The sequence below is a fragment of the Telopea speciosissima genome, chromosome 2 (assembly GCF_018873765.1).
Source record: "Telopea speciosissima isolate NSW1024214 ecotype Mountain lineage chromosome 2, Tspe_v1, whole genome shotgun sequence".
Classification (NCBI taxonomy): domain Eukaryota; kingdom Viridiplantae; phylum Streptophyta; class Magnoliopsida; order Proteales; family Proteaceae; genus Telopea; species Telopea speciosissima.
The window spans coordinates 29,056,107-29,081,168 of record NC_057917.1 but is presented as its reverse complement, the minus strand read 5'-3'; the positions used below and the strand labels follow the sequence as shown (position 1 = coordinate 29,081,168).

Here is a 25,062-nt window from a genome sequence, read left to right as displayed (position 1 = left end):
AGGGGTGGATAAGCATTACGATGGAGAGAGAATATCTTGATTTTGTTTAATGCAAATATGTATTAACTATGTTGAAACTAATTATTACAAATATAGAGTTTTTAATCAAACTCAAAATCATTCAAACTAAAAAAGGCATTATATTAAAGAAAAAGAAGTGAAATCCTATGAGCTCTTATAATGAAATTATAATTATGTTTACAAATCTAAGTAAAAAAAAAAGTATGGAAGAAAGTTTTCTATGAGGGAGTGCATTGAACACATCCTAATATCCAAAGGACGAAATGACCACCCCACCCCCATGAAAGATGGAAATCCTATCCCCCATGATATCAATGCATCTGACAAAAAAAAAAATGATATCAATGTGCGCTCTCATTGGCCCCCGCATGCACACAGGAATCTTGCTCCCCCACAGAGAACACTAACCCAAAAAATATCTAAAGCAGTATGAAATTTTAATCTAATTAGCTAGATGAGGAAGCACATTTTGCTGAATGACGTCGGCAATATTCTGGTAAGCGGTTTGTGTTGGATGGATGGCATCAAAGAAAATATACTTGGAAGAGTTTGAGAAAACTGGCGTCCAACTGTTGCACAAAGGACCCATCTCTACGTATCCGGTCCCACAACACCCTTTTAGGGTATGCCTAAAACCTAATAAAATCAATTCCAAAACTAACTCAAAAAGGAATAACACATCTCAAGCCTGTAAAGCTACTGAAATAAGATTTAGTCACAATTGTGTACATACCATATTTGTTGGGGTAGAGAATCATGTCCATCAAGGGAGTGCAGATATCCGCATAAGCAAGTTTGGCACCAGGGAGTGTAGCTTCACACCTTGTGATATAACCCTGAAGTTTGGCATTGTAGGCCTGTGAGTCTACATTCTGTTGATCTACACACTTATGTTTTAGTGTGGTAGGACCCGGTGTAAAGGTACCCACAGTTGCTTGAATGGGCAAACAACCAACTGATGGAAGCCCCATTATCGTAATCTTTCTTGCCCCATTTCTATAAAGACCTTGTAATTTACATAACAATGAAATTAAAATACACGACAACCAAGAAAAGTTACAAGCGTTCTTTAATGGAAAATTCCAGGTTGCAGCCATTTTCCTACAGCTAAGGGTGTCAAGACTAAACCGAAACCGTTTACCAAAATCGAACCGAACCATTTAAACCGAAACCAGGTAGACCGTTTAGTTAAATGGTCCAGTTATGGTTTTAGAAATGACACCGTTTATTTAATCGGTTTGGTTCGGTTTAGACTGATTAATCCAACGGTTTCAAACCGTGTACTCCAATTAAAATCGATTATAATCAAACCGCCTAACCGTTTAAAAACTTAACAAATTTTTTTTTTATAAACAAAAAATCAAAACCTAGCAAGTAACAACTACTAAGCAGTCATGTTTCTTCATTAATGATTTCCTTTTTCCAAAAAAAAAACTAATAACTTAATAAGTAATAACTATTAATTAATAACTAGTATTAATAAATAGAGTAGAAAATGGGTACAGAACCGTCTAACCTAAATCGTGTAAAATCGTATAGAACCATTAATCGAAACCGTTTACCAAACGGTCCAGGTTTTGATTATGAGACCGTTTTGTTAAACGGTCTGGTTACAATTTCTACCCTCAAGCAGTCAAAGCCGAACTGAACCAAACCGTTTAACCGAAATCGGACCGTCTAACACCCTTGCTACAGCTCCCAATTGCAGGCTCCAATTTGGAATAATTCCCTTCCCCTTTGGGTTCACAAATACCCCCTTAGGTTTTAGTATTTTCCAAAATATCCTAAGGGATTCCAAATTATCCCATATGATTGGAGTAATAGGAATATGACTGCAACCCGGGCAGCAGCCAAATTTTATCCTTCTTTGATGGTATTAAACATGCTATACGTATGGGAATCAGGCAGTCATGGATTGAATCTGACTCTAAATCGACGATTTGATGTGTTGTGAACTAGAGGATGTCGGTTATGTTTCTTCATCAATGGCGGGTGCCAAAGACCTATCTTGACTCAATTGTGTGGCAACTCCCATTTTTACAAGGAAGGAAATCTAGTTTGTGGACTTTTTGGCTAAGAACGCAGCTTCATCTCAAACATATAATTTTTGGAATGAATATCCTCATTTTGTTAGACATGAAGTCTTATGAGATGCACAAGGAAGATCAAAATTTAGGTTTATTTTCTAATAACTCCCATCAGCTTAGCTGATGGTAGTGCGGAAGGTGTTTGGGATGGGTCTTGTGAGGATTGTTTCTACTAATGGCTTTGCCAAAGGTGGTTTCACTTCTAGTTTTCTTTTACTTATTTTCTTTGACTAGTTTTCTTTTTTGAATCTTTACCAAAAAAAAAAAATTTCTTACCCTGACAAAAATCTCAAGGTTTCTAAGAAGGAAATCATGGTAAGCCGACAATGAATACTCTGCCTTCCTTGTGGGTATATCATAGTAGTTAAACAACATGTCATTGGTTGCAACACCAACCATGAATATAGCGTTCTGGATGATCTTAGTTGTAGTGGCATTGCCTACTGTAGCCTGGATCCGAGTTAAGCATTTCTAAAAATCGGCCAATTGAGTTGACATGTGCATAACACTTCCTATATCGGTAGTCATATCGTCTAATTCGGAACCGGTAGAGGCAAAGCTGACACCGGTAAGCAAGTCATGATTGGTGATCTTAGGATCAAGGTAGGCTGGCACAGAATCCTTAATCCCTAGACTTGAAACAATCATATCCGTAACGAGTTTGCCATTAGTGAAACGACCGGTAGCGATACCACCTTGGAAGTCACAACCGTATGATGGATGATCACTTCACATTGACGTGGTCAATCTATTGTTATTTCCTGGGTCTAAAGTTGAATCAACAAAAGCAATAGATCAATCTTATAAGTTGTTGGGAGAGATTAATTAGCTACTTATATATAGGAGTCTGGATCCTCTCCAATGACATTTAATCACCAGAGTCGATATCCACCATACATGATGTGCGAGGACCACCTCTAAAATGTGAGGACCACACACTATGGATGGTGGGAGATGGACTCTGGTGGTTAAATGTCATTGGAGAGGATCTGAACAATATAGGGCTTGGATTGGAAGAATTTGGTAGAATAGTGAGGAGTGGACTACATGGGCTTACCATGCATGGACGGTTGTGATTCGTGTTCAGACCTTTCCTCCTCTTTCATCTCTTATAGGCTTTTGAAGCGCCAGTAGTGTAGGGCGACCGGGCAGGCCAAGTCAAGCTAGTAGTTACACTTCACGTAAGCTGATAAGTTGCCCACTAAACCTTTCAACGTAGACCCTAAGTTACTGCCTAACACAAGGTCAACCTTGACTAGAAAGAAACAGATCCTCTCCCATGTGGGTGCCTCTCTAAAGTGCATCTGACGGCTGGGATGGTATGATGCGCATTGAGATGTGTGCATGAGTTTGCATCATGATAGCCCAACCGTCAGATGGGTGTTGAAGACGCATCCACACGAAAAAGGATCTAAATCCGGCTTGGGTTCCTACCTTGACTAGAAAGAAACAGATCCTCTCCCATGTGGGTGCCTCTCTAAAGTGCATCTGACGGCTGGGATGGTATGATGCGCATTGAGATGTGTGCATGAGTTTGCATCATGATAGCCCAACCGCGAGGGTGTTGAAGCGATCCACACGAAAAAGGATCTAAATCCGGCTTGGGTTCCTACCTTTTGGGAGTCCGGATCCTCGGAAGTACGGATCTTTATTCCCTTCGGTTCCTTGTCCGGTCGAGTTCCCATAATGTCAATAATAAAAGGGGGCGTAGTGACCACCTTACCCCTACCCAAACACTCTACTTGGGTGAGCACTGAGGGATCTGAGCCGAGCAAGGAAATAGAGGAGATAATTTTTGCCGGAAGTACATCAAGAGGGTGCTACTTGGAAACCTAATTCTCGGTAACTTGACCTCTCCTTTCTCTCTCCCTCCATGTCCACTACCTTTATCTCTCTTTCCCATTTTTTTATCCCCCAATCTTACATATTCTCTTTTTACCAAAAAAAAAGAAATCTGACATGTTATCCTTGTTTTCTTTATTGTCTTCAGTTTCTATTACATATACCGACCCATTCATGATTTGGTACCATTCGTCCCGTATCGTTTTATCGATATGAATCAAGGGCAAAAAAATAATAAAACATTATCTTTATCGATACTGACCGATCCATATCGCTATGACGTGACTTACCGTTATGGTGATTTCATGCTATGGAGAGATCTACCACTTTGGTAGCTATGGTGCAATATACCATTATGGTGCTATAGAATGATCTACCACTATGGCCAGTCGTGGCGCTATGATGTGATCTATCGTTATGGTAATACATCGCTATGACAATATGGCGATCTCGTGCTATGGCAAGATTTACCGCTATAGTGTGAACTACCGTTATGATGTCAATGCTATATCGCCATGGTATTATGACAATCAAAATCAGTATCAGATTGGTATCGAATTGGTATATCGAATCCAACCGTATCAATGTTGTTTGAATCACCGATTCTAGGAAGAAGCAGACTAAAAAAAATGAAAACAGTGTTAAATAAAAAAGAATAAAACGAAAGAGAGAATCAGAGAATGAAGGAGGTAGGAATAAGGTTGTGAATCAATATGGTTTCGATACTGTACCGAATACTGATTTGGTACAGGTATATTGATGAGGTTATTTTATCAAGTTTCTTAATCTGCTTTTACATATAACTTTACCACGTCTCTGTGCATCCAATTGTGTCACATAGTAGGGTGATGCAGATTGAGAAATATTCTGAATTAGCCATCAAATTTCAATCACAATATGGGTTCAGGTTTTTATGCCTGGCCCATACCTGGTCAGACCAAACCATAGACCCAATCCTAGTGCAGCCCATCCGGGATCAATCCAATCAAAGCCCAGATGAATATATCACATGCTGCGAGATTCCCAAGCATTACTATGGGAGGAGAGAGAGAGAGAGAGAGAATACCTTGATTTTCTTTAATGCAAATATGTATTAACTATGTTAAAACTAATTATTACAAATAAAGGTTTCTAATCAAAACTCCAAATCATTCAAAAAAAATAAAAAGACTTTGAAACAACCAAAGAAAAAGAAGTGAAATCTTATGAACTCTTCTAATGAAACTGTGATTATATTTTCATATCCAAGTAAAAAAAAACAAAAAACTAAAGGAGCCTAAAAAATTTTAATCTAATTAGCTAGATGAGGAATAACAGTTTGTTGTATGACATTAGCAATATTCTGAGAAGCTGCTTGTGTTGGGTGGATGGCATCAAAGAAAATATACTTTGTAGAGTCTGAGTAGATTGGCGTAGTCAGACTGTTGCACAGCTCACCCATCTCTAAGTATCCGGTCCCACAACACCCTTTTAGGGTATGTTCAAAACCTATATATAAAACCAATTATCCAATTTATCAATTAGGAATAGGTACATCATAAGCCTATACATAAAGCTAATTAATCAAATAAGAATAATTAAATCACAATTATATGCATACTTACCATATTTATTGGCGTTATTTATTGGGGTAGAGAATCATGTCCTTCAAGGGACTGTAGATGTCTGCATAAGCAAGTTTGGCACCAGGAAGTGTAGCTTCCCACCTTGTGATATAACCTTGAAGCTTGACGTTGTAGACCTGTGAATCCTCATTCTGTTCAACTACACACTTATGTTGTTTGGACCCGGTGTGATGGTACCCACCGTCGCTTGAATCGGCAAACAACCAACTGGTGGGAGACCCGTTATTGAAATCTTTCTTGCTCCATTTCTATAAAGATTCTGTAATTTTCATCCATAACTGTCACACCCCAAACCACCCCCTAGGAGGATTGGGTAGGTGACCCGAATTGCATAACGGCAATCCGCCAAATCCCACGGATCTAGAAGCAGTGCTTACATTCACGGAACCACATTCATCTCATTACAATAAGTAAGATCAGAGTGCTGCAGAACTACAATTCAATAATAAAAGGAAGCATAGCGATACGGGGAAATGGTGATAATATATACATAAGATAGTTTGTACATTTCCCTCCACCCACAAACAAAGAAACCAAACTGATAAGTACAGAACTACATATATAGACATATACAGGGTGAGCATACTCAACCCAAAAAAAAAAAAAAAAGAAGTAAAAAGAAACTACAACTGATCCACAGTCAAAACGGGGAAAACTCCTAGCAAAACAAAAAGGAGTTCCCACAACAAAACATCAGAAGCACTCCTCAACGGTCTTCATCAATGACCACCGAGAAAGTATGCAGGATTGGTATGACCTCCGTCGGGGTCCACACCAACATCATCGTAACAACCAGGATTCTCCTCCTCGAGATAAGCCTCCATGCCACACTGGCATCGATCTGCAAAATCATCTAAGAAAAACATTGTACAACAGAGTGTGAGCCCCACTGAGCTCGTGAGCAAATAACATCAATCATGCATGCATATGCAATCACAATTCACAGTTCATATGATCCTACATGATGTGCAAGTCCAAATTATTTATTAGCCACCTAACAATACAACTAAGTCAAGTTAGTGCTACTACAATCCCCAATACATGTATCCCTGGTGCGGACTTCTAACCCCTTCCCGCGATACACCCATTGAGTTGTTGGAGAGGACCAGTCAGCTCCAGCATTAGTCACCAAGGTCAGCCCGACCAGCCCTCTATGATTAACTTGTGGGACAATCCATTTCTTTTCTCTTTTCTTTTCTTTTCTGGCTTATAGCCCATACGCACCATTCCGGTGTTCTTTCATTCATGCACCATTCCAGTGTTCTATTCATTCATTTTCTCTTTTCTCATTTTCTGATGGTCGCCCCCACAAGCATCCAACACCTTAACCCCTATTGGCAAGGGTGCATAGCATGGGTGATGAAACTCTAGCCCCATGTCTATATGACATCATATGAGTCAGGTGGTGTCAACCGCATCCCATACTACGGGTTACCACGGGCCTCATTTCTAAGCCGACTACGGCATCTAGTCTAACAATCACAATAATCATATAAGAATTCACAGTATTGATCAACAGACAGTCATTATGTAGTGATTTGAGTAATTTGAACAGAAGTAAGTAACACATCATATATAATTCAGTTCTTATTAGCCGGCATAGCATCATAATTACACTTGCACATATGATAGTATTATTCACTCACCTGAGTTGGGTTCTAGATACTTGTTAGCAAACTCAGTTCCAACAACAGTCTGATTGTTTTCCTTGAGCGCGGGATCAATTCCTAGATGTAAATCAAAAGTTGTTATATTAGGGTTTCAGTCTATCACTGGTACTCCTAGGGTTAACCTAAGCTTACTGGGTTGACAGGTACTTGGTTGGTACTCAATTGGAATCACTGGGCCTTGCACTGGGCCTTAGGTTATGTCCCGGTGCATCAACCAGTGTCAGTGGCACTAAGGGTAAAATAGTCATTTCAATGGTTGTACCTGACCCTAGGTCAGATCAAGTCCACAGTGTTGTCCACAGCTTGCCCGTGCTGCAGGACCAAGCACAGCAGGGTTTCTTTCACTTGCAGGGCCCACTTTGGGTTCCAAAGCATTCTCCAATTAAGGACAGATGTGGGGAAGGGCTTTTTGGTCATTTCCCAACCTCCCACAGTGTCCAAAAGCCAAGGGGTGAGATTCCTATATCCAGATCAGCAAGACAGTAGTTTTCATTCACTGGGTGATGGCCCTGGGCGATGTCTGCATCGCCCAGAGGCTGCAAATCGATGCTGGGCTGAGTTCCCAAGGCTGGGCTTTTCAGGTTATGCCCAATCTTGATCCTCTGCATGTTTGGGGGATCAGGTAGCCCTTGGGATGGCCTACCTATGGGTCCAAATGGATCATCCATCAGGTCCACCATCAGGCTGCCCAGACAGCCCAGTGAAATAGTATCACAGGGTTTTCTCTAAACTTGGAATTCAATTCCAGCCACATGTAGGGCTGGAAATGGGTGTAAAACAGTGGTTTAAAGCTACAACCACCTAGGGTTTGGTCTGTGCAACCATGGCTTACTCTTAGGGTTCTATTCAATCCAACAGAAGCAAGGCTGGGCAGTGCAGCTATGCACAGCCAGCTTCGGCTCATAAGAACAGCATCATAGAATGATGAAATTCAATAAAAATCCCAGATCTTCCATGCACAAGGTCTGCATGGCAGATCTGGAGGTGCTTTGGGCAAGTTCTAGCTGTTCTGGGCTGCCCAGAGAGCAAGAACACATCATACATAGAGAAGGGATGGGGACAATAAGCATAGGGGGGGTGTTTTATACCAAAAATGGCTTGAGAGGGGGCTCGGTTTTCAGCTGGAATGGGTGGCAGCAACTCCCTCTCCTTCTTCCTTCTTCTTCTTTTTCTCCTTTCTTTCCTCTCTTCTCTCCCATGGATTTTAGGTTTACTAAGGGTTCTAAATGAACCCAGAACCTCCCTATTTATAGGCTCAGCCCTCACTGAGGCTTGTTTGCCTATGAAGGCCTCTTTTAAAAATTAGTTTTTAAACTAATTTTGACTGATTCTGGGCACACTGGTGGGGTCCACAGTGAACTGAGGGTATGAGGTGATCCCTCAGACTTCCCTCTACCTATGGAGGATGCCCATGTCCATATTGAGTGGTCCCCACAAATAAAAACCATTAAAATATTCAGAATCACACACTGGGCGATGTCACTGGGCCTTACTGCATCGCCTAGTGCCATTGTTTAGAGAATTCCAGCAAGCTGAAATTCAATGGGCTTGCATAGGGGTTTGACCCTTGGTCAGGGCTTTGTCCCCTCATGCCACATAGGGGATTTTACACACTTCCTCAGAGGTGGGTCCCATTATTTGGGGAGGAGAGAGATTACCTGGGATCCAAACCATATATTAAGCTGTGAGCTGCACAGTTGCAGGGGTCTGCTATCCATCTTCTAACAGGTATATAGGGAAACCTGTTCAAAGTATTCTCATTGATCTCATTGATTGGAGTGAAGCTCCACAGTGATCCTGGTTGCCTGGCCAGAGGTTCCTGCCCTTCAATAAAAAATCCAACCAATCAGGAGCAGGGTTTGACATTTCTCCCCACGCTACAAAAAATTTCGTCCTCAAAATTTGCTTACTTTGTAATCCAAAGAGTTGAGGATACTTCTCTTTCATTTCTTCTTCATGTTCCCATGAAGCTTCTTCTATCGGGTTGTTTCCCCATCGAACCTTTACAAAAGCGACGGTACGGTTACGAAGGTTATGCTCCTTTCTGTCCAATATCTCTGTGGGTTGTTCTTCATAGGTCATATCCACATCCAACTGTTCAGGTTCAGTTGACAGTACATGTGTTGGGTTGTTAATATGCTTCCTCAATATCGACACATGAAAAACATCGTGGATGCCTGACAAAGATGGTGGTAATGCCAGTCGGTATGCTACGGGTCCCACCTTATTAAGAATTTTGTAAGGACCGATGAATCTTGGGCTCAACTTGCCTTTCTTATTGAAACGTAGCAATCCTTTCGTTAGAGATACTCGAAGGAATACTTTTTCTTCGACTTCAAAATCGATGTCCTTCCTTCTATTATCCGCATAACTTTTCTGTCTTGACTGGGCTGTCTTGATCTTTTCTCTTATAATATCCACCTTGTCGCAGGTTGCTTGTATCATCTTAGGTCCGAGATATTTTCGCTTGTCAACTTCATCCCAATATAACGGAGTTCTACATTTCCGACCATAAAGTGCTTCGAATGGTGCCATGCCAATGGTGGAGTGATAACTATTATTGTATGCAAATTCCACCAAAGGTATGTGAGCATCCTAACTGCCATTCATTTCCAAAACATAGGCTCGGAGCATGTCCTCTAGAGTCTGAATGGTTCTTTTTGATTGTCTGTCTGTCTGTGGATGGAAAGCCGTGCTACGATTTAGTTGAGATCCCAATGCCTTCTGCAAACTTCTCCAAAACCTTGAGGTGAACCGAGGGTCTTTGTCAGACACAATACTGATAGGCACGCCATGTAGCCGAACTATGTTGTCAATATATATACGGGCAAGCTTCTCCATTGGGTAACTTATCTTGATCAGTATGAAGTGTGCCACCTTTGTTAGTCAGACTACAATCACCCAAATTACGTTCATGCCCTTCCTGGTGTTGGGCAAGTTTGTCACAAAATCCATAGTTATCCTTTCCCACTTCCATTCAGGTATGGGAAGTGGCTGCAATAATCCATACTATCGATGTATACCACCATTCCTCCAGTGCCATCCGGAATGGTCAGGACTGGAGCTGTTACTAATCAGTTCTTCAATTCCTGGAAGCTTTCCTCACATGCTTCATTCCATTCAAACTTAGCACCCTTCCTTGTAAGTTTTATCATTGTTGCCAAAATCCGTGAGAAATTCTTGATAGACCTCCGATAGTAACCGGCCAATCCTAAGAAACTTTGAATCTCAGTGGCACTCTTCGGAGTCTCCCACTTGAGAACTGCTTTCACCTTGCCTGGGTCTACTTTGATGCCGTCTTTGGTGATGATGGGTACCAGGAAACCAATTTGAAGAAGCCAAAATTCACATTTACTGAATTTGGCAAAAAGTTGGTGTTGTCGTAATCACTGTAATACGAAAGTAAGGTGTCGCGCGTGTTCTTCCTCACTCTTAGAGTATACCAGGATGTCGTCAATAAATACTAAGACGAACTTGTCCAGCACGTCATGGAATACTCTGTTCATCATATCCATGAAAGCCATCGGGGCGTTGGTTAACCCGAACGATAAAACCAGGAATTCGTAATGCTAGTATCGAGTTCGGAATGCCATTTTGTGAATATCGCCGCTCTTGATCTTCAGTTGATGGTATCTCGACCTAAGATCAATCTTAGAGAAAACTCTTGCTCCCTGTAGGTGATCGAATAGGTCATCGATACGTGGCAGCGGATGTTGATTCTTGATGGTCAGCTTATTCAACTCGCGGTAGTCGATACATAGCCGCATACTTCCATCTTTCTTCTTGACGAACAGCACGGGTGCTCCACAGGGTGATACACTAGCTCATATAAATCCTTTCTTCAGCAGGTCTTGAAGTTGAACTTGCAACTCCTTCAGTTCGATCGGCGCCATTCTGTACGGTGCCTTCGATACCAGTGCTGCTCTAGGAATTAGATCAATCATGAATTCTATATCGCGGTCAGGCAGTAGCTGCGTCAGATCTTCTGGAAAGACATCAGGAAATTCTCTGACGACTTTTAGTTCCTCTAAGGGTTTTATCTTCGCCTCCATGTCTATCACAGTGGCCAAAAAGCCTTGGCATCCATCATCAAGCAACTTTTGCGCCTGGAGGGCTGATAAGGTTACTCTCCTGGATTTCCTATTGGGTTCACTTTGATAGGTGAAAGTTGAACCATCTTTCAAATTGAACCTTATCTTCTTCTCCGCACAAAAGGCGTTTGCACCATAGGCCGACAACCAGTCCATGCCTAGGATTACATCAAAATCATTTATACCCATCTTTATCAATCGTGCGGTTAGTTTCTTCCCACAAATTTCAATCTGACAAGGGTCGTAGACCTTCTTCAAACTCACAACACTCCCTGTCGGTGTGCTGACTAGTAGCTCATGCCCGATGTCTCTTAATTGATCTTTCATCTTACTTGCAAAGGTTGAGGAGACGAAAGAGTGGGTTGTGCCCGAGTCGAATAGTACTCGTGCGGGTATGGTTGAGACACTCAGGGTACCTAGGGTTTGTAGGTAGTTTAGGTTACATGAAGTAAGCCAATTAGTCCCTATAAGTTAGTAGTGTTTAGCAACTTACCTGTCAATAGATCAGGATTCGCCTCAGCTTCTTCATTCTCACCGCGAACACCTTTCCTCGCGTTCGATTGTCCCGTGGCTGGAAAGTCCTAGGGTAGGGCTGATTTTACAAGTTGTTGCTGTATCCACGCGCTCTACAATCTCTGGCCATATGCCCTTACTTATTGCAATGGTAACACTTAAAGGGTGGAGCAGCAGGTGTTGAGGCTTGGCTCACTTGACTTGTTGCTGGTCGGGCTGGTGAAGCTGCTGTTGTCGCTTGGCTCATCACAGGTTGAGCAAGTCGATTAAAGGTGGGGCGGAAAGGGTTCTAACCCACGTTCGGCCTACGATACGGAGTCGAGATGGAGCTTGAGTTGGTTTCGCAATAAACTTTATTTGGCCAGGCATAGGTCTGGAAATTGTTTGACCTTTTGCCCATGGACTACATCACAACTTTCTCTTTCTCTTTCTCTTTAAATCTATCTTCCATGGTTTTTGCCTTGTCGACCATCTGAGCATAATCCCTAATGTCCATGATTGACAACACGGATCCGATCTCAGTCTTGAGTCCTTTCTCAAATTTCTTCGCCTTACTAACTTCTCCTTTCAAATGCTCTGGAGCAAAATGGAACAAATCCTCAAATCGCTGTTGGTAGTCCAGCACAGACTTGGTTCCTTGCACCAGTGCGATAAATTCCGGTTCCTTCCTGTCCTTAAAACTCTCAGGAAAGTAGTTCTTAAAGAAAACTTCCTTAAATTGTTCCCACGTGGGGTTTGGGTGAGTAGCTTCCAAATTAGGCCTAGTTGCCTTCCACCAAGCTTCGACTTCATTCTGCAACTGATAACCCGCACATATCAACTTTTGTGCGTCCGTGCACTCAAGTACTTCAAATACCTTTTCTAGGGCACTGATCCACCGCTCCGGCTGCATCGCTTCTGATGTTACTTTGGAAAATGCAGGCGGTTGGAGTTTCTTGAACCTTTCCATAACCTTAGTGGTAGAGTTTTCCGCTAAATGTTGAGGTACTGGTGGTGGAAATAGTACGGGTCGGTTGGGTGGTGGTGGTGCAGCGAGTTCGTGCATCATGGTTGCAAATTGAGTTGACATTTGACCAAGCAATTCTTGTTGCTGTTGCATGGTTCGCATCATAGTGGTCATGAACGCAGTCATGTCACTAGCTGCCACATTTGGCTGAGGTGCAGCAGTAGTGGCTTGAGCAGCCGCTGGTGCTTCTGAGGAAGCAGCCGATGCTTCAGAGTCTTGAGCCTCAGTTCCGTTAGGTAGCTCAACCTTCGGTACCACTCGAGGTTGTCTACCTTTACGACCTCCACGAGAACTTCTAGTGTTGACCATTGTTGCTTCTCTGAAAAGAGGAACGTGTTTAATATTCCAATACCTTCTATACGGATAAAAAATTATTCCTTAGCTAGAGCAGTACAAATCTAGTCCACAGTTCCAATGAGTTTCATGGGTCACACCCGTAAGGTGGATTGTTAGATTCATTGTCTTGGTTTATTAGGTGATGTGTCTTATTGAGTGCATTATGTTTCACTTTCTATGCATTTTATATGCCAATATGCTATGCATGGCACTAATGAAAATTTTCAAATTTTTAAATAAAAGTCTTTTAATTATTTACCTGATCTAGCAGGTAAGCCTCTCCAACTTCTTCCTAGTCACAAACTCCATCGCAAGTAGAAATTCTATGTTAGCTCTTACCTCTTCAGCTAAAGTCATAAAATACTCTCGTTCTTTGGGTCCACTAATGGCAGCGATGGCTAAATAGAAATCCAACTGGTTCTCAGCTCGGGGCAACACTAATCGTATCCGTCTCAATCTCTCTCGTAGATGTCTAATATAGATCATGATGCTGGGGTCTCCAGGCTCAGTCAAGGTAATAGGTCCTGTCACAGAAAATGGTTCTAGGCATTAGGGTATACTTAATTAAAAGAATTAAGCACATATCTACTGAAATTTTAGTAACTGCGGATAAAATTTCTAACTTTTGGGTTGGCTCGAGGTACCTTAACGTCTAGATGTTCTCGACAGCTAAACCGCTCTTAGATTCCTATTCTCGGCTGACCTACTTTGTGGCTAGGGTAATACCTATGCTTCCCACACGAAATACATATGTAATACAACATACCTATGTAACTATGTTTGGTTTACACAGTATCACTCCAATTGTTTGTACATCACAATATTTGAGCATGTAATAATTAGATAGTACACACCATATGTCATTATACTCATCTATTTATATTTACATATATTAAATACTTATTATAAATATAACAACAAAATTTCCAAAGCCCCTATGTGTTTTACTCAACCTCATTGGGAAATTTCACCCCTTTGGGTTTAAGAAGGTTATGTTTGGTTAGTGCAAAACTATTTATTATTTTATTATTATTTTTTATATTATTATTTTTTTTGGTAATAAAAATCCGTATTTTAGTGTTGTTTGAAGTCATTTTGGGTATTCCCCAAGTTTCCATAAGCTAAAACCCAAAATCCAGCAAGATTCCCTCACTGGGCGATGTCTCTGGGCATTGCCACATCGCCCAGAGAATCGGGGCACAGGGTTTTAAATCTGAGAGGACCCCATTTGACTCCCATCTCATTCTAAACTTCTCTAAACACTTGGGAGAAGTCCTTGGGGAGTAAGGGGACCACTTCAACACCAAATCTCGGCATTTCCTCGGGTTATTTGCGATCCTACACGTGCTTAGGTAAGTTTTCTTAGTTACTTTGTCTTTTCTCGAATTCTTTTATTCTCTTTTGCTTAGGTTAGGGTTTTTTGTAAATTTTCTAGCCCTAACTATGGTATTTCCTTTCCTTTTTGTAGAAAATGTCTACAAGCCATCTCACCGCTAAGAAATCGGTAGCCCAGAAGCGGCTACGGGTTGAGCCAGAGGACTCTTCGGCATCCTCGGTACCTCCTTCATCATCCACGGATGATTCTTCTTTGGAGGAACCTACGTTCAATCACTTCTTTTCTAGGTACGAATATGCCAAGGAGTGGAAAAATTTTGAATCTGTAAAGATAGTGAACGACCGGGTGGTACGGGTAGAGGACTTCCACCAATATAACCTTTATGCCCAGTTCAATGCCCTAGGTTGGGCATCGATGTTGTCTACTACCGAGCCTTGTTATCCCAACTTGGTTCGGTACTTTTACTGTAACCTGGGGCCTTCTAGTGCCCAAGAGTTTGGAATGGAGAGTAGGGTGAAGGGAGTGGTTATCAAGCTGACCACTACCCTATTGGCAGAGATTTTGGGCTTACCAGACACAGGAGAGAGGGTTTACTATTAGCCTCGTATGGACATATCAGATATGTTCTCTTTGGAGACCAGGAGGATGGTCTTCAAAGCATTGACAGGGTCATAGAGCACACCCAAATCTGAGATTTCTTACAAACCCAGTGCCCGTGTCATTAGCAGATGTGTGACTTACAACATCTACCCTAAAGGTGGTAACAAGGGTAGCATTTCCATGATGAGGGCATACATTACTTACTGTCTTCTAGGAGCTGGGAAGGGGGATCCAGTCATCAACCTTCCTTATTATTACTTCAGGTGATGCTCTACCATGCCCAGAACCCTACTGATGGGAACCTTCCTTATGGGAAGTTCCTCACTTTGGTCTTTCAGTATTTTAGGGTTCCATTGGAGGGTGAGTATGTTGATAAGACCAGGTCCAGGCCCATAGACAAGACTTCCATTCTGAAGATGAAGGTGCCTGGGGAGGATCCACCAGAGGATGAGGGGCAGTTGGGGATGCAGTAGGGAGAGGAGCATGGTGATGATGTGCATGAAGAGGAGGTGCAGGAGATGGAGCAGGGAGACATTGGGGTAGCTACCCAGGGCATACATGTAGAGGAGCAGGGTATAGGTCCAGGCGACTTCGAGGGTTTTGACACTCAGTTTACTGACTCACCTACATATGAGACGACCGGTGCCACTAGCTCTCAGGTTCTAGGACCTTCCGATTGGACACAGATGATGACACACTTTCAGAGTCTTAGCACTCAGCTTTCAGGCTTGGGGACCAGGGCCAGGGCTTCGTTTCCTTGGGGAGCAGAGTAGGATCTGTTGAGCAACGGTTAGATTTTTGGGATAGATTTTACAGGGTTGATTCAAATAGTCTTAGTCTCCTCCAGATGACGGACCTCCGACTGAGTAGCTCCAGTGCAGCTCCAGACATTTTATGCTTCGTGGTTATGATTACTTTTTATTTTCTATGCTTGGCTTATGTACTTTTTTTTTTTTCTTTAGGATGTTTCAAATTTTTTTTTATCAGCTATATAATTGTTAAACTTTCAGTTTAGCAATGAAACTTATGTAGTGGCTTGGCCACAGTTATCTTCTATGTAATGGAAATTGTGCACCTCTTTATTTAACTACAACTACCTCCCCTGTAGCTTTTATTTATTATATATTTTACTGTTTAAAGCTTATTAGTCTTAGTTTGCACTCCATGAATGTAAGAAGAGCCTCACACTCTAATACCAAGCTCTATCACACCCCAAACCACCCCCAAGGAGGATTGGGTAGGTGACCCGAATTGCATAACGGCAATCCGCCAAATCCCACGGATCTAGAAGCAGTGCTTACATTCACAGAACCACATTCATCTCATTACCATAAGTAAGATCAGAGTGCTGCAGAACTACAATTCAATAATAAAAGGAAGCATAGCGATACGGGGAAATGGTGATAATATATACATAAGATAGTTTGTACATTTTCCTCCACCCACAAACAAAGAAACCAACTGATAAGTACAGAACTACATATATAGACATATACAGGGTGAGCATACTCAACCCCAAAAAAAAAAAAAACAAAAAGTAAAAAGAAACTACAACTGATCCACAGTCAGAACGGGGATAACTCCTAGCAAAACAAAAAGGAGTTCCCACAACAAAACATTAGAAGCACTCCTCAACGGTCTTCATCAATGACCACCGAGAAAGTATGCAGGATCGGTATGACCTCCGTCAGGGTCCACACCAACATCATCGTAACAACCAGGATTCTCCTCCTCGAGATAAGCCTCCATGCCACATTGGCATCGATCTGCAAAATCATCTGAGAAAAACATTGTACAACAGAGTGTGAGCGCCACTGAGCTCATGAGCAAATAACATCAATTATGCATGCATATGCAATCACAATTCATAGTTCTTATGATCCTACATGATGTGCAAGTCCAGATTATTTATTAGCCACCAAACAATACAACTAAGTCAACTTAGTGCTACTACAATCTCTAATACACGTATCCCTGGTGCGGGCTTCTAACCCCTTCCTGCGATACACCCATTGCGTTGTCGGAGAGGACCAGTCGGCTCCCGCATCAGTCACTAAGGTCAGCCCGACCAGCCCTCTATGATTAACCCGTGGGACAATCCATTTCTTTTCTTTTCTAGCTTATAGCCCATATGCACCATTCCAGTGTTCTTTCATTCATGCACCATTCTAGTGTTCTATTCATTCATTTTCTCTTTTCTCATTTTCTGATGGCCGCCCCCACAGGCATCCAACACCTTAACCCCTGTTGGCAAGGGTGCGTAGCACTGGTGATGAAACTCTAGCCCCATGTCTATATAGCATCGTATGAGTCAAGTGGTGTCAATCGCATCCTATACTACGGGCTACCACGGGCCTCATTTCCAAGCCGACTACGGCATCTAGTCTAATAATCACAATCATCATATAAGAATTCACAGTGTTGATCAACAGATAGTCATTATGCAGTGATTTGAGTAATTTGAACAGAAGTAAATAACACAGCATATATAATTCAATTCTTATTAGCCGACATAGCATCATAATTACACTTGCACATATGATAGTATTATTCACTCACCTGAGTTGGGTTCTAGATACTCGTTAGCAAACTCAGTTCCAACAGCAGTCTGATTGTTGTCCTTGAGCGCGGGATCAATTCCTAGATGTAAATCAAAAGTTGTTATATTAGGGTTTCAGTCTATCACTGGTACTCCTAGGGTTAACCTAAGCTTACTGGGTTGACCCAGTACTTGGTTGGTACTCAATTGGGATCACTGGGCCTTAGGTCATGTCCCGGTGCATCAACCAATGTTAGTGGCACAAAGGGTAAAATAGTCATTTCAATGGTTGTACCTGACCCTAGGTCAGATCAAGTCCACAGTGTTGTCCACAGCTTACCCGTGCTATAGGACCAAGCACAGCAGGGTTTCTTTCACTTACGGGGCCCACTTTGGGTTCCAAAGCATTCTCCAATTAAGGACAGATGTGGGGAAGGGCTTTTTGGTCATTTCCCAACCTCCCACAGTGTCCAAAAGCCAAGGGGTGAGATTCCCATAGCCAGATCAGCAATACAGTAATTTTCATTCACTGAGCGATGGCTCCGGGTGATGTTTGCATCGCCCAATGCATCGCCCAGAGGCTACAAATCGATGTTGGGCTGAGTTCCCAAGGCTGGGCTTTTCAGGTTATGCCCAATCCTGATCCTCTGCATGTTTGGGGGTTTAGGCAGCCCCTGGGATGGCCTACCTATGGGTCCAAATGGATCATCCATCAGGTCCACCATCAGGTTGCCAGAGGCTGCCCAAACAACCCAGTGAATAGTTTCACAGGGTTTTCTCTAAACTTGGAATTCGATTCCAGCCACATGCAAGGCTGGAAATGGGTGTAAAACAGTGGTTTAAAGCTGCAACCACCTAGGGTTTGGTCTATGCAACCATGGCTTACTCTTAGGGTTCCATTCAGTCCAACAGGAGCAAGGCTGGGCAGTGCAACTATGCACAGCCAGCTTCGGCTCATAAGAACAGCATAATAGAATGATGAAATTCAATAAGAATCCCAGATCTTCCATGCACAAGATCTGCATGGTAGATCTGGAGGTGCTCTGGGCAAGTTCTAGCTGTTCTGGGCTGCCCAGAGAGCAAGAACACATCATACATAGAGAAGGGATGGGGATAGCAGGCATAGGGGGTGTTTAATACCTGAAATGGCCTAAGAGGGGGCTCGGTTTTCAGCTGCAATGGGTGGCAGCAGCTCCCTCTGCTTCTTCCTTCTTCTTTCTTCTTCTTTTTCTCCTTTCTTTCCTCTCTTCTTTCCCACGGATTTCAGGTTTACTAAGGGTTCTAAATGAACCCAGAACCTCCCTATTTATAGGCTCAGCCCTCACTGAGGCTTGTTTGCCTGTGAAGGCCTCTTTTAAAAATCAGTTTTTAAACTGATTCTAACTGATTCTGGGCACACTGGTGGGGTCCACAGTGAACTGAGGGTATGAGGTGGTCCCTTAGACTTCCCTCTACCTATGGAGGATGCCCATGTCTATATTGGGTTGTCCCTACAAATAAAAACCATTAAATATTTAGAATCACACACTGGGCGATGTCATTGGGCCTTGCTGCATCTCCCAGTGCCATCGTCCAGAGAATTCCAGCAAGCTGAAATTCAATGGGCTTGCACAGGGGTTTGACCCTTGGTTAGGGCTTTGTCCCCTCATGCCACATAGGGGATTTTACACACTTCCTCAGAGGTGGGTCCCATTGTTTGGGGAGGAGAGAGATTACCTGGGATCCAAACCATATATCAAGCTGTGAGCTGCACAGTTGCAGGGGTCTGCTATCCATCTTCTAACAGGTATATAGGGAAACCTGTTCAAAGTATTCTCATTGATCTCATTGAGTGGAGTGATGCTCCACAGTGATCCTGGTTGACTGGCCGGGGGTTCCTGCCCTCCAATCAAAAATCCAACCAATCAGGAGTAGGGTTTGACAATAACAATATATGAAATAAAAAACAAACAAGATTAATTACCCATTAATAATTAAGAAAGATTAATTACTGACCGAGATAAAAGTCTCAAGATTTCTGAGAAGGAAATCATGGTAACCGGACAAGGAATACTCCACCCTCCTTGTGGGTAAATCGTAATAGTTAAACAACATATCATTGGTTGTAGCACCAACAGTGAATATGGCATTCTCGATGATCTCATCTGCAGTGGCATTTCCTACTATAGACTAGATTCAAGCAATGCATTCTTGGAAGTGGACCAATTGAGTTGACATTTTGATAATAGAACTTATATCGACAGTCATGTCGTCCAATCCAGAACCGGCAGAGGCAAAGCTGACACCGGTGAGCAAGTCATGGTTAGTGATCTTTGGATCAAGGTAGGCTGGCACTGAATCCTTAATCCCTAGACTCGAAACGATCATGTCCGTAACGAGCTTCCCATTAGTGAAACGGCCAGTAGTGATACCACCTTGGAAGTCACAACCATATGAAAGGTGATCAGCATGCATTAGAGTTGTCAATCCATCATTATTCCCTAGATCTAAAGTTGAATCACCGAAAGCAAAGACAACAGTAATCTTGTGATTGTTTGCTTCTTCATCAGAAACCACAAGAAGAGAGAAAGAAGAAACAAGAAGAGTGAAGATGAGGAAGAAGTAGAAGATTATGGAAAGTCCTGATATGAACAATTACTCACTGACCAATCCCATAAGAACACGTGGCCAGCATGGTCCAAAAAAGTGAATAATGGACCAGGAGATCGAGAAGGATGGTCTATAACGGTCCGCCCCACATGATTCAAGCGGTATGAGACCAAGGCCTGAGAAGGGTATCGATCCGATGTAGCATGATGCACGTGAGTCCAAGGGTAAGAAATCAAGATTCTGAAGGGGTATTCCTATAATATCCATAAGACAACCCGGAGGTGTAGAAAAATCTATAAATAGAAGGTGTTGGAGCGGAAAATGGAGACATTCTCACTCGCTCTCAGGATCTTCTCGTTCGCTCTGTCGCTCTCACTCTCCAGATTGTATTAGAACTAGATCTTATTTCTCCATTTCTCATCTCCATCGTTGTAATCTGGTTCAAACTTGTGACACTGTAATCAGTCGAGATCTTTGGATCTCATACTTATGAATTGAAGTGTTATCAAAGCATTCTTGCAAATTTCTTTGCATAACATTTTTGGCACCGTCTGTGGGAATGAGATCTAGATCCACAAAGATCCGTAATGCCTAACACGAGAAACCAATCAAAAGCTGCGAAGGTGAACCATGTCGTGGTGCACAAAGCAAACGATCAAAATTTACCGATCGGGAGAGCACAAGAAGTACGAGAAGACAACGCCATTTCAGAGGAAAATAATTCAACGAAAGAAAATTCCCTAAAAAGAACGGCCGAAGATCCACCGCGATATGTCACGGTGGAGCAATTCGATGCGATGCAAACGAGATGGAAGGATCAAATGGAGGAGATGATAGATCTACAACGGAATATGATACAAGGAATTCCTCCTAAGAATCCTCTGCAAGATCAGGAATAGGGACGAATTTCATCTCCGAATCACAGTGAGAATCACAGTAACGCTAACTACAGTTGTGACTTAGCAAAGGAGGCACAAGGGGACAACAAAAAGCTCGAGTCGCAGATGACTAAAGGAGAATAGGCTTTGAACGAGAAAGTAATTGAGCTATAGGAACAGATACAGAAGGTCCTGAAGAAGAACTCCAAATCAAGTCAAGACGTACAATTCACTATAGATCTGGCTTTCACTGATCAGATCAGATTAGAGCGATTGCCAAAAGGTTTCAAGATGCCACCGATCGAATAATACGACGGAACGGCAGATCCGAAAGATCACTTGGAAACTTCCAAGTCTCTGACGTACCTACTGGGAGCTTCTGATGTGATCTTATGTAGAGCATTCCTGTCGACGCTGAAAGGTTCAGTGAGGCAATGGTTTTCACATCTTAAACACTGATCGTTTACTAGCTTTGTACATCTAGGAAGAGCTTTCCTAGCGAATTTTATGAGTAGCAGGATCCATAAAAAGATTACCGCAAACTTATTAGCTATCAGACAGCAGCAAGGAGAATCGATCAGAGAATTCCTCACCATATTCAATAAAGAGGCACTGGAGGTCCGAGATCTAGATCCCATCGTGAAGTTCCAAGTCCTCTGCAGTGGAATCAGAGACAAGAATTGAAGGAGTCTCTGATCATGGAAGAACCAGCCGATATGTTCAAACTCTACTCCCGATGCGAGAAGCATATAAATCTGGCAAAGGTTCTTGCTGTAGAATAGCAAAATGAATCCGGAACCGAGAAGAAAGATTTAGGTAGAAAGGAACAATTGAGTAGCAGAAATAGGACGATGGAGAACCGAGAGCAGGCCTTAAGAAAGAGGAAGAGAGAGGAACACGTATGGGTACTGAGAGGTGATACAAAACTGGACTCGTCTTACACGCCCCTCACTCATAGACGAGCCCACATCCTGAACGAAATCAAAGATAGGCTGACTCTACAGTGTCCAACAAAGATGGTCAAGCCTGTTGGCGAACGAAACTTGAATAAGTATTACAAGTTTCATCGGGACCATGGATATGACACAGAAGAATGTAGGCAGTTGAAAGATGAAATAGAGGCTTTGATTCAGAGGGGTAGACTGAATAAATTTGTAAGGACAGAGAAAGGAGAGAACAGCAAACAAGAAAGCCGGGAACAAAAAGGGAGAGATGGAAGGAAGACATCAACGCGTACAGAAGGAAGTCCGAACACACGATCACGACACTCAGGGAATCAACCGATCAGGGAGGTAGCAACTATCTTCGAAGGATCGGCGATAGGTGGGGAATCCTAGAGTTTGAGAAAGGAGCATGCACGGATGGTCGGCTTGACGGAAACCGTGAATAAGAAGAGAAAAGCCGAACACAAGATCACCTTCTCCGATGAAGATTTAGCAGGAATTCAGTCGCCACACAAAGATGCCTTAGTTTTAAGGATGGTCGTCGCGAATTACTCGACAACTCGCATACTGGTGGATAATGGGAGTTTTGTGAACATCCTCTACTATGATACTTTTCTAAAAATGCAGTTAACACCTAGGATGTTGAAAAAGTCTGATTTCCCATTGTATGGATTCGATGGGGGACCCGTAGCAGTTGAAGGATCCATTGAACTTTTGGTCACCGCAGGAACGGAACCCCGAATATCCATAGTGATGATGAATTTCTTAGTGGTGAAGGTAAACTCCACGTACAATGGAGTCCTCAGCAGACTGGGTCTAAACGCCCTACAAGCCATAGTGTCCACCCCACACCTCGTGATGAAGTTTCCCACCGAGAATGGTATTGGGGAATGTAAGGGGATCCAGAAAACATCTCAAAAGTGTTACGAGACATACGTATGGATTAAAGGAAAGACTCCGCAGGCATTTAGCGTTACCTTGGAGGAGGCTCGAGAGAGTGTTGACCAAGAAAAGTCGGAGCCTACTGAAGAATTAATCCCGGTCGAGATCTATGAAGGTGATCCGAGTAAGACAATACAAATTGGAGCCAAATTGTCCGATGAACCAAGGGAAAGGATGATAAACTTCTTGAGAGCGAATGCAGACATATTCGCATGGTCAACAACAGACATGCCTGGGATAGACAGGGAGTTGGCCGAACATAGATTGAACGTCAACCCAACCGCCAAACCAGTCTTCCAGAAGGGGAGGAATTTTGCCCCAGAGCAACAGGAGAAGATGGCAGAGGAAGCAAACAAGCTATTAGAAGCAGGGTTCATAGAAGAGTCCATATACCCTGAGTGGCTGTCCAACGTGGTAATGGTACCCAAGAGTAACGGCAAGTGGCGCATGCGTATAGACTTTACTGATTTGAACAAAGCATGCCCCAAAGACTATTACCCCTTGCCTCATATTGATCTATTGATAGATGCAACGGCAGGCCATGAAATGTTGAGTTTCATGGACGCCTATTTGGGATACAACCAAATTAAGATGTATAGACTAGATATCCCGAAGACTTCATTCATGGTCGGAAGGGAAAACTATTGTTACAAAAGGATGCCCTTCGGTCTAAAGAATGCCGGCGCCACCTACCAACGCCTCATGAACTTTATTTTTTGAGATCAAATCGGTCGCAATATGGAAGTTTACATGGATGATATGTTGGTAAAGAGCATCAAAGCGCCCGATCATATAGTTGACCTCCAAGAGACCTTTCATGCCCTAAAAAGGACCAAGATGATGCTCAACCCATCGGAGTATGCTTTCGGGGTCACCGCAGGGAAGTTTCTGGGGTTTATGGTCTTTGTAAGAGGTATAGAGGCAAACCCGGCTAAGATAAAAGCCATCCTGGATATGTCACCCCCCGGGAGGGTGAAAGAAGTGTAGGAACTTACGGGAAGGATAGCAGCTCTGGGGAGATTTATTTCTGCCTTGGGAGACCGATGCCCGCCTTTTTTCAAAACCCTTAAAAATTGAATACGAGAGCGACAGACCAAAGGGCCTAAGTTGACCTTTGAATGGACAGAAGAATGTCAGAAGGCTTTTGAAGAATTGAAAGGATACCTAACCAATCCACCCTTGTTAGCCAAGCCCGAATCAGGGGATGTGCTCCAAATATACCTGGCAGTCACAGCCAAAGCCATGAGTGCAGTGCTGATAAAGGAGGATGGGCAAATTCAAAAGCCAATTTACTATGTTAGTAAGGTACTTGTGGATACGAAAATGCGATACAATGATATTAAGAAATATGCCTTTGCGCTGGTAATGGCGGCCAGGAAATTAAGACCCTACGTTCAAGCCTACACTATAGAGGAGTTGACAAATTAACCCTTAAAGAAGATACTGGCAAAACCAGACCATTCTGGGCGTATGGTAGCATGGTCAGTGGAATTTGGTGAATTTGACCTGCGCTATAAGCCACGTACAGCGATAAAGGCGCAAGCATTAGCCAACTTCATGATCGAAGGAACATTAAAAGAGAATTCCACACCCGTCGAAAGCGAAGGAAATAAAGCACCTGAGGATCCTTAGATCCTCTTTGTAGATGGATCATCAAGCAATGCAGGGTGTGGAGCAGGAGTGATGCTATTCAGTCCAAGGGGTTTCATAGTGCAAAATGCGCTAAGGTTTGAATTTCAGAAGACCAATAATGGGGCCGAGTATGAGGCCTTATAGCAAGACTAAAGTTGGCAAAGAGTCTCATGATCGCGAATCTCATCGTGCACAGTGATTTCCAACTCGTTGTCAACTAAGTCAAAGGAGAATATGAGGCAAAAGACAAACATATTGCAAAATATTTGGAAAAGGTACGCCATCTGGTCGCAGATATCCCATCTTTACAGATATATCAAAGTCCTTGATCAGAAAACACTACAGCGGATGAATTGTCGTGCCTCGCCACATCGAACTTTCAAGACTTGGACTGAGCAGTCTACATAGACA

The 25,062-nt window shown here is 42.7% G+C and overlaps 1 protein-coding gene across 1 annotated transcript; it reads right to left on the bottom strand.

The window, feature by feature from the left end:
- Positions 1 to 463: 463 nt before the first annotated feature.
- On the bottom strand, positions 464 to 20,961 carry LOC122650625 (GDSL esterase/lipase At2g40250-like). Its single transcript, XM_043844025.1, is given in 4 exon segments — positions 464 to 657; positions 755 to 1,027; positions 19,658 to 20,206; positions 20,922 to 20,961. Coding segments are annotated over 4 exon segments (1,056 nt in total).
- Between the last annotated feature and the right edge of the window lie 4,101 nt (positions 20,962 to 25,062).